Raw genomic sequence first — 10,775 nt, 5'->3', positions numbered from 1 at the left:
GGCTCAAAAGTTGTCAAATATACATTTTAATGAAATTATTATTGTTATTGTATAACCAAAGTGTCCCATTAATCTTTTTTTTTTTTGGTCCAACCATCCCTATTTTCCCATAGACATACGATCTATAAAACTTATAAGCTATCTGTTGCAGTACTGGCATAAAACATTTTTTTTTTTTTTTTTTTTTTGGGTGGTGAGGGGTATCTTGGCTTGCTTTTCTGGATATGTTGAAGGTTGCAAAGTTGCACACCATTCTCCTAGCAACACAGTGTTATTTTGGCGTAAACGCGGTGGTGGTAGGATTCTGTACAGTCTATCACCTTAGAACAGCTGAGGCTAGGCCCTGGAAATTAAACACCTGAGGCTGAATGGAACGGAAATAAGGGGTAGAGAGATGCACACAATAATCCTCCTACGCGGGCGTTGGGGCAGAAGGTGAACAATGCTATGCATACGTGAGCCATCTACTCAGACGTTAGGTCTTATAACGCCAAACTATGTGAAGTCAATATGAGACACCTAAGAAAAATCTATTTAATATTAGACGTGCTTTAAAACACTTAGAAGTAAAACATACATAAAATTTAAATTCGATCGTGTTCAATCAATAATAGGCCTACACGCTAGGCCTGTGTAGGGTTGATAGCAAACGTAATGAGAATCATAATATTTCTCTATTTTACTTCAAAACCACAACCAACAGCGAGTAAATTCGCCAATGAAAGGAGGGCTGAAATGAAATATGAAATACAAGACAATAATAAACATAATTAGGCCTATAAAATAAATAAAAGATAATTATAGTAAACTTAAAACTTCATGCTTAAATATGTACTGTCCCTTGAAAATGACCAAAATCATAAAAAAAAAACAATTTTTAAATTAACTTGCTCATTTTGCAGTAGCATACAAATTATTAACTTGAGCATAGAAAATATCAAATTAAAAAAATGTGTTCCCCGATTTTTTAACTGGATAATTATAATAAAGATAGTCACTGGAAGTGTTTCTATCATTTTTTCGCTGTAAAATGATGGTTTTTATGGGTAAACATTTTTTTAATACACTAATTTCTATTTTAAAGTTGGTAATTTTTATGTTACTTCAAAATGGGCAAGTAAATTTCTAAAATGATTTTTATGATTTTTGTTTTGTTTTTGCAAGGGACAGTACATCTTTTAACTGATTGAAAGAATAGGAAAATATATCAAGACTATTATCTTGAACCAAAACGAGTTATATACTTTACTTAATTTACAAAACAACTCATTTTGACTAGCACTTACCCTCCCGAAAGGAACATAAAAAGTAGGTATACCTCTTAATCTACGAGATGGCACATTGAGAGAGAAACATGAAATAAGATTACAATAAAAATTACTATTTACAGCATTATACAGAAACTTAAGATCAAGAAAAGCTCTACGTACTTTAGGTGATAAAATTTTTTTTTAGATTGACTATCTCAGTCTGATTATATGAAACAAAATGCATAAAAGAATAATGACATTTTTCAATGCGATTAACATAACTGAATTAATTGAATTATAAATAACATACCGGTATCCAAAATCAAGAGAAGGTCGAATTAATGTTTGATAAAGTGAAAATTTGGTTTCAAGATGAAGATCTTTACAGTTTCTCCACATGAGCCCTAAAATACGATTAGCCTTTTTAAATGTTTCTTTAAAATGAGCAGAAAAATTAAGTTTAGAGTTAATATAAACTCCCAGATTTTTTTTAGTGTAAACTCTCTCAATGATCTCTCTCAATGATATTATTATCATTATTATTATTATTATTATTATCGTGATATTATCGTTATTATATTATCGTTATTATTATTGATAAAATAGTCAAAATAATGGGTATTTTCTTTAGAGTAATGCTTAAAATTTTACATTTACTGAGATTTAATTCAAGTCCCCATTTCTGTAACCAAACACACATCCGAACAAGATCATTTTGAAGATTATGAGAATCTTGTAATGAACTTATAATTTTATATATTTTTTAAATCGTCAGCATACATTAAACACTAAGATGAATTGAATAGTGAAGGGATGTCATTTATAAATAAATATAGGCCTATTTATATAAATAACATAACTTTATGATAGGTTCGTAATTAAATAATTATTCTCTTTTAAATGAATTAATAAATAGTTTTCTAAATTTATCTAAAGAAATTAACTTGAGTTTTGAGGTATTTTAATGCATCAATCACAACGTAATTATAACTTTGTGAACGTTGTGTCAGAAAATAACATTAAAACAATGTTTCAACTTCGTTATGTACGTATAAGAAAAACAAAAAATTGTAAAAACAAAACCGCCCCGTTTTAATATAACATGAAGTTGTTTACTTTACTTTATCAAATGTACTATAAACACAAGACAGAATTAGTATCTTTGACCTTATGGTAGACAGAAATGATTGCACGAAGGTTAGACTAATATGAGTCATGAAAAAGTAATGATGGCCCAAAGACAATTTTAGAATGCATTAATTTATTCCAATCTGTCCTTTGTTGCTTTAGTATTGTTAGTTTTATTCCAATACACTAAAATGAACTCAGTACAGTCATATATTGTTAATTTCATTTAATTTATTTTGTAATAGGCCTATGTGAAGTAAACAATTATTTCTTTTCTCTTGTCTTTTTTTTTTTTTTTTTTTGAAGTGTCGCTTATATTTATTAGATTGAATGCTATAAATATTGTAGTTTTTAGTTCTTTAAGGAAATTAACAACTTAAAATGCTGGTTGTATTATCTGGCGTCAGAAAACATTTAGTCTAGTGACGCATTATAACTATAGAAATTTTATGTTTACCCATAGGCCAACTAAATCATATTTGTGAGCGAGTCCTTTTTCAAGAAAATACGCTGTAGGCCAATGCAATTGCTATAATGTATTCCAGCGTCCAGCCGTCATCTGGAATTACCTATCATGTCAGAAAGATTATGGGCATATTTTACAAAGCTATAAATATTTTTTTACAGACAATTGGTTTCTTTGTTGACGTATGGACGTCTGCTGCCAAGCATTTTGGACTAAAAATTTACAATTATGATCTGCAATCATTACTAAAGTTATTTTTTAGAAATGTAACAATAATGAAGCGTAGACGGGGTTATTGTATCTCTAGGCCTGTACTGCAGTGTCTATGTTTACTCAGGCCTGTCCAGGGGTATGCTGTGTTACAACTGGGGGTCAAAATATTCATTATCAAGTTATGTTTATCGTAAGATATAACTTGAAATAATGTGGCGTTATAACCTAAGGCTATATCACATTTTGCTCAAAATCTACGAAAATTGTTCTCTAACTGAGGAATCGTGTTGCTGATGGCCGATTACTTATGATCAGCGACCTCATTTATCACTAAACAAACTCCTCTAAATAATCCCTCTCTTCTTATTTTATTTTGTTCTTACTCTTTGCAGTAATATTTTCCTTCAAACATTAGTCCAGTCATCGTCTATCCCCATGTAAATGTATCATCGACATACATTCTGTAAAACAGAGTCGCTATCTGTTGCATAAACCAATATTGTTTGGCTTGGTTTTCTTAATTATATTTATATTCACTTTAATTTTAATATTCAATCAACTAGCAAGAAACAATACCACTTCAAATAAGTGTAACTATTAGCAGAGAAACTAAATTTAGAGGCTGGGGAAAAACCTAAGTGCTCTACAAAGATTCTCTATTAATTTGGAAAATGAAAACATAAAACAACATAAAATAAATTAGGCCTAGCTATAATCTATCAAATGTAAATAAAGAAACAAAAACAATAAAACATCTGATAAAAAAATATAAAATATTCGCAGCGCAGCATAGGCCTACCATCATTGGGAGCGTATATTTTCTAATCATAAAATTACTTCTATATTCCATACTTCTGACAGAAAGCAGAGCATGGATAGAAGGGGGTAATTGTAACTGTGTCAGGGTTAGTTTGACTGACAGGAATTTATTGTTCATATAGCACGTCCATGGATATATTAAACACATTTATTTGACATACGATAGTTACATAAGACTGTAGTTCAATCTTTCAACGAAAAAACTCAGACGGAATTATTAATAAAGATGGTTTTAAAAGGGCTCATTAGAGCGCTGTCAGCGACCGCACTAGGACACTGATATTTTACCTTAGGCTTCGAGTGGCATGTCACAGTAACATTGTTTTTTACTCTGATGGAGACACGCAATCTATGTTCCAGGACTTATTACAGGTGCGCTTAGGGAATATAATGTCATTGTTATACATATGGTACACTCTATAATGTGAGACATCAACACCGAGTAGATAATGTGTCCACATACTACTAATTGATTTATTCGTTATCGGCTAAATCAAGATAATATGGTCACACCTAATTCCATATTTAAGTCGGACAGGTCTGAAAACGTTCCTGCGATTGGAACGGAATGAGATTAAAAGCCTCCGAGTTCAGCGGATTATTGAAGTGATCCCTCGTGCGCGCACCTCGTCATTTTGCGGTCTTTATAGAATCGCTACGGCAAAATGCGTCGGCCGACGTTCACACGACCGTGTCGGCCGACGAATTCGTCCCAGCACCAAACAAGTGTAAATGTAGCCGTTTTTTAGTGTATCGAGTACGACTTTAGTGTGTATTAAGTACGCTGTACTGTCTATATGAAATCCAGGACCTCAAATTCTTACATGCTGTATTGGATATGTTATCGTGGATACATTTTCAAATAAAATAATTGTATGAATAAATCATTTAATTGCATTTCACAGTTATAAAACCATTGATTTGCCGGGGATTACAGTAACAGGACCACGAAATTGGAGTAACGACGCCGGATGTAAATCGATTTTTCCTAGTGATATCACTTCCTAATCGTTAAGATATTCAGGGTGACGTGCTACTCTTAAACCCATAAGCTTAAGTAGTTATATTCCCTATAATTATGATTATCTAAGAATTACCGTAGTAAATGTTAAAGCCGTTTGTTTTCATTGGCATTGGCAGCTCTATGGGTTACTAATTAAATTCCAAGGCAATAAAAATAATTCGAATTTTATAATGTACAAATTAGGCCTTTAACAAAACAATTTGGTTTCATTGTGCTCATTATAAGATTTGCTTACCCTTTAGGGACGCATGACACCGGCCCCAGACTCAAAGTTAGTTCAAAGAGCATTTACTCGCGTGTCGCTTGGCCTCGCACAGTTTTCCTGAATGTAGCCGTTTTATCAGTGTACTGATAGAGTAACTGAAAAGAGAAAACAGGAGCTTTTGCTCAACACTAGTTACAACGACCGGCCGACCGTCTGCCGAAAAATGCAGACGGTCGACTGTGTAATTTTTGGTAAACGCTTCCCCGACGCAATGTCAGTTCGCTCTACCGTGAGTAAAGTAAAGGTCTGAACAAGGACCATCGTTGAAAAGGTTCCATTGCAAGCATCTCGTCGATGTCACACGGTATCCAGTCGTAATAGTTTCGTAATGCTAAAAAAGATGTACAGTATATTTCTAATAACAACGTTATTGGACTTGACATTTGTCAATAATAATAATAATAATAATAGTAATAATAATAATAATAATAATAATAATAATAATAATAATAATAATTATTATTATTATTATTATTATTATTATTATTATTATTATTATTATTATTATTATTATTATTATTATTATTATTATTATTATTTGCGATTTGTATAGCGCCTCCCGTTGGACCAACCTCGAGGCGCTTCACAACAACGGAAGTATGTGCGAATAGTGGGTATGTGTGTATGTGTACATGTGTATGCATATGTGAGTGTATATGTGTGTGCGTGTATATGTGTGTGCATGTGCATGTGTATATGGGTGTATGGATACACACACATATGTTCATGATTTTGGTGCTTTTTCTTATTTTTTACTTGATTTTTGTAATTCCTGTTTTAATTTTGATTTCATTTTTTATTAGTTTACATTTCCAAAATTTAAGCTCATACTGTAGTTAACAACTTTTTGAGTTAAGCTACTGGCTTTCCTTTTTTTTTTTTGCATTCCTGGTTAATTTGCTTTTCTTTATATGATTTGTTTTTGTATTGGTTGTTACTTTTGTATCTTAGTTGTTATTGTTGTTAGACCGCACCACAAGAGTTGTGTGTGCCACCGTTCTAAAGGTGAAGTGTCAATAAATAAAAAAATAAATAAATAAAAAAAGCGCCCTCAATTGAAATTTACTTTGATGTAAACAAAAACGAGCAAGCAAAAAGAGAAAAATATGATATACTGTACGGAAGGATTGAACTAGGCCTAGGCCCCCTCCCTAGGCCTAAATTATTTAGTATTTTATTATATAGGCTCTTTGGATGAGTACTGTGTAGGCTACTATCGGTTCTGCTGATTCATTCATTTCCGCTCTAGGCTTTGCATGCTAGCCTAGGCTGGACCTTGTTTCTGTTACATCTCTGCACGAAACTGACATCCGCTCGTGCTCGTGTGTCCTCCTTGGCCTTGCTTGTCCGTTAATTCATTTGTCCTTATTTTAGGGCTAGGCCTAGGCCTACATTGTTTGAGTGAGGATGGACAGCATGTACAATAAGAATTGTAGTAAGCCGAAGGTAGGTACTCAGAAGTCTTAGAATTAAAGTAATATTAAAGGTACAGACTTTGTCACTTTACAGACAGAGTACATGATTTGCATTTTTAGGTAGGCCTACCTAGGCCTACTTTCTTTACTTTACATCCTGTACTAAAATGTCAGGAAATGTATTGTTTTTTCGGCATTGGCTATGGATAACCGAGTCAGAATTAGGAATTCGTTTAAGACTAGTTAATACAGTACTAGTGTAACAATATCCACTACCTTTTTTCGTACAATAAATATGGAAAAAACAAACCACCTATGCTTTCATTACTACAGTACATTTGTATTTGTATGTGATCATCTGTACGTAGAATATTTAATTCTCACATAATTTTTATTTTCTTACAGATTGGTTCAGGAAAAAAACCAAAAGTGTCTGTCAATCAATTTGTTTCCAAAGTTCTTTGTTTTAGTTCTCAATATGGACGAGAAAATTCTATAGGATATTCAATGACAAACTTGGTTGGGCCACCAAATTTATTAAACCGATATGAAGACAACACACAAGCAGCAGTTTTGGTAAGTATTTAATATTTTGGTAAATATTTGATATTGTTCATGTTGCATTCTCACTTATTTTTTATACACACTTTGTGTGTACACTTCCCATAACTGCCATTGTGGACTTATTATTTACAATTAAGACTCAATTGGGGTGGGTAAAATCTGATCACATCTTTAAAAGTGACTTTGTATTTTGGATTGCAACATTTAGTTGCTTGATCGTTTTCAATTCTTATTATAATTATTTTCATAATTCATAAGGCATGAATCATATTTTGAATCATATATTTTTAAATAATTCCTATTTATTGACTTTTTTTTCTTTTATCTGGTCTGAATATTTATATATATTGTTGAATAAATAATATTTAATGGAATAAGCCAGTTCCATCACTTGATTTCAATCTACAGAGAACCTACGGGCCCTGGTGGCTTATGGCGCCCTCTGTTTCAAAGGTCATTGACAGTCAAAGGTCAAACTACTTGGGTCAGGACTTTGTTGGTAAGTTTTGGAACCTGAATGTAATGTCACATAAAAAATTGGATTGGATTGGATAGCCCACAAAAATCTAGAAGAAGACTTATTTTTAGTGGGGTCCTTCTGCTGGTGATTGGGCAGTACACCGGGAGACTATCCCCTATTCTTTTCCGAAGAGTGTAGTGCATTCTTTAACGTGCAAATGGACCACAAATGCACAAGGGACCAACAGCTTAAATGTCTTATCCGAAAGACGGTACGCTATTGTAGCTGAAACAAATGGAGGAGAGGCAGCAATGGGAATTGAACCGAGGACCTACAGATCTCCACGGTTCAGTGCACGCACATTGGCTACCACCAGATTAGCCGACTGAGCTAAGCTACTCTCTTACAGCTAAAATATGATCAAACATTGATCTTGCCTCATATATCAGACATGATCACATTTTATTGTATCTCATGAAACCAGACATGATCACATTTCTTTCCTACCACAATTTAGAATTCATCAATCAAATTGATCATACCTCATGACCATACAGCTCAGAACATTTTCAGAATGTTCCTACAGTATTTCATGAATACATAACAAATGATCACATTTTATATCATACCTCAAACAAATCCAAAATGATCATATATCAATCATGCCTTATTCTGAATATAATTTTTTATTATTATTATTATGATCACACATCAGTCATACAGTACCTCTCATAAAAAAGCATTTCAGTATATTTAATTAATTGTTATTACAGATCTGTGGTTTGACACCCCTTTGTATCCTAGTAATATTTTATTCTATGAAACCTATCACCCTGGCGCAGTTGTAGAAATCTATGCATGCAACATCAAGGATATTAGTGAATGCAACTCTCAGCAAAATATCAGGTATATGTTTTGATAGTAGCTATACTGCATATAGTTCTCATGAGAGGGAACACAGTAGCAGGGGACAAAGATAGAATTGCATGCTCCTACCTAAGTAAATATTTACTTATTTAATATAAAAACACAATTAAAATGTTTAATCTTAACACTTGCAGATGTTTGATTAAATGGGGCTTGTGTTGACAAGACAAGCATCAGTGATAAATCATTTACTGGAATCCACATATTATTGCCAAAGTTATGAGAGACGCCTTGTTCAGACTGGGTAGATAAATCCGGCTCAACTCACCGGTTTATCCACGTGCCAGTCTCAACCAGGTGGCTTATCTCAAGCCGGGCTGTGTTCCTATAGTAGCCACCGTGTTTAACTTTGCTAAGCCGGGCTTTAATCGTTGCGGGGGGTGGGGGGGGGTCTTGCGTTGACTTTGGGTAAACAATGACCAGTCAGTATTCAATTAAATGTTTCGAAACTCATTTCCTGGTTACGGTTTTAACTTTGCTAAGCCGGGCTTTAATCGTTGCGGGGGGTGGGGGGGGGTCTTGCGTTGACTTTGGGTAAACAATGACCAGTCAGTATTCAATTAAATGTTTCGAAACTCATTTCCTGGTTACGGTTCATTAATATGCAAATACTTGCGTCTGGCTAATCTCGCTAGTCTGAACACCCGGCGAAGTTAGGCTGGGCTTAACCTTGAGCCGGGCTTAACCTTGAGCCGGGCTTAACCTTGAGCCGGGCTTATCTCTAAGTCTGAACGTAGCCTAAAAGTATTATGGCTTGTCTGTAGTGAAGTATACAATACTGGCACATTCTTATGCTAATTACTCAGTTCGCTTAGTGACAGTTTTGCTTGTTTTTGGATGGCAAAGCCTCAAATATCAAAACAAAAATTGCTATTTTTGTTGTGAATGTTAAATGCAATACTTACTCTGTAAGTGTAAGCAATTGTATTTACCATTAGAGAACAAATAGATTCGATTTTGATTCTGACTTTCTTGTCCTAGGTGGGAATGTCTGTACAGCTGTTTCATGCAAGCAACATATAATGAATTCCGCAAGTTTTCACCAACATTGAAAACTTGCTCGTTCCCAACATCGTAAGTAAACATATTCAAAGGTTATTTTTTTGCTATACTTTGAAAGAAAAAGACCAGAAAAGAGTCATGTAAGACTAACCACCTAAGCGCAAGCTCAGTGGTCGAGTAGTTAAGACACTGGTCTAGTTACCTGGAGGTCGTGGGTTTGATTCCCACCAAATCACTTGCAAGATTTTTTCGCAAGTATTTGGGTATGTACTGAGCATTTACTGTAGTACTATAACACATCAGGTTGTGCAAACATTGATTCGTATTATTTTTCCTGACACAAAAAAAAAGGTGCCATCGGAAAACAACGCCATCGGAACTAACCACCTTCAAACTATGCATCCTGGAGTAGAAGAATCATTAAGATAATAAGCATACACCACAATACAAGCTTCCCTAGATTACACGATTTAAAATTAATATAATAAAAAAAAAAAGATTAAGGTATTGAATTCAAAACAAATTGGGCAGAAACAGTAAACACAAAACAATGTACAGTGTTAGATTCATTTTTCTGTTTATTTTCAGGCTGCTACGTATTGTGTTTCGACACGAGCATTTGGATTACTATACTGAGATTGATGCGGTTGAGTTGGTTGGCATCACTGCAGATTCACATGATGGGACAGGTATGAATCTCATGTTTTACAATCTTATACTTTGATATATTTAATAATTTGTTATGTATTTGCTGCGAAGCAGCCAATTCATATTCTTGACAGCAGTTTGACCTCTGAAAGGTCATTGTTTGTCGAAAAACGAGCGCCTAAGACGACTGAAAAGCGGAGTCTCCTTCTTTCGTTCTGCCGGGTAAAATCAATTACTTTAGGCGACGTTTGTAGACTAACATACTCGTACCAACGTCCACATGTCGCGCTAGCCTTATCCTACTCTAGACCTAGACTAGCTAGGATGGTATATAGGCCTAGCCTTGAAGGGACGAAGGTCCCAATGAAAAACAACGTCGCTCTTTGATAGCTAACATTGTCTATTTAACATCACATTAATTCATTATTAGACCTATAGTTGTTTTTTGAAAATTGTACTCCACAAATCTCAGTCGATTCCTCGCACAACTGGCTTACGTCTCTATCTATTGTCGTGACGTCATGGCTCGCTGGCTCACACTGCACTTGTGATATGTCTCGCACTTGTGATCAAATAACATGCTGGCTCGCACTT

The 10,775-nt window shown here is 34.2% G+C and overlaps 1 protein-coding gene across 1 annotated transcript in view; it reads left to right on the top strand.

The window, feature by feature from the left end:
- The first annotated feature begins 5,913 nt into the window (after positions 1-5,913).
- The window catches only part of LOC117109115 (F-box/LRR-repeat protein 4-like), a 21,891-nt gene continuing 17,029 nt past the window's right edge, over positions 5,914-10,775 (top strand). The window contains exons 1-6 of the mRNA XM_033251358.1: positions 5,914-6,611; positions 6,986-7,156; positions 7,553-7,643; positions 8,378-8,510; positions 9,513-9,605; positions 10,122-10,222. Of these exons, the coding sequence (XP_033107249.1) occupies positions 6,573-6,611; positions 6,986-7,156; positions 7,553-7,643; positions 8,378-8,510; positions 9,513-9,605; positions 10,122-10,222 (628 nt within the window). The 5' untranslated portion in view covers positions 5,914-6,572. The remainder of the gene's footprint in view (positions 6,612-6,985; positions 7,157-7,552; positions 7,644-8,377; positions 8,511-9,512; positions 9,606-10,121; positions 10,223-10,775) is intronic.

Source organism: Anneissia japonica, unplaced genomic scaffold (genome assembly GCF_011630105.1).
Source record: "Anneissia japonica isolate Jap-2015-1 unplaced genomic scaffold, ASM1163010v1 scaffold288023_len281633_cov177, whole genome shotgun sequence".
NCBI classification, from domain to species: Eukaryota; Metazoa; Echinodermata; class Crinoidea; order Comatulida; family Comatulidae; genus Anneissia; species Anneissia japonica.
This window is presented reverse-complemented; position numbering and strand designations above follow the sequence as displayed.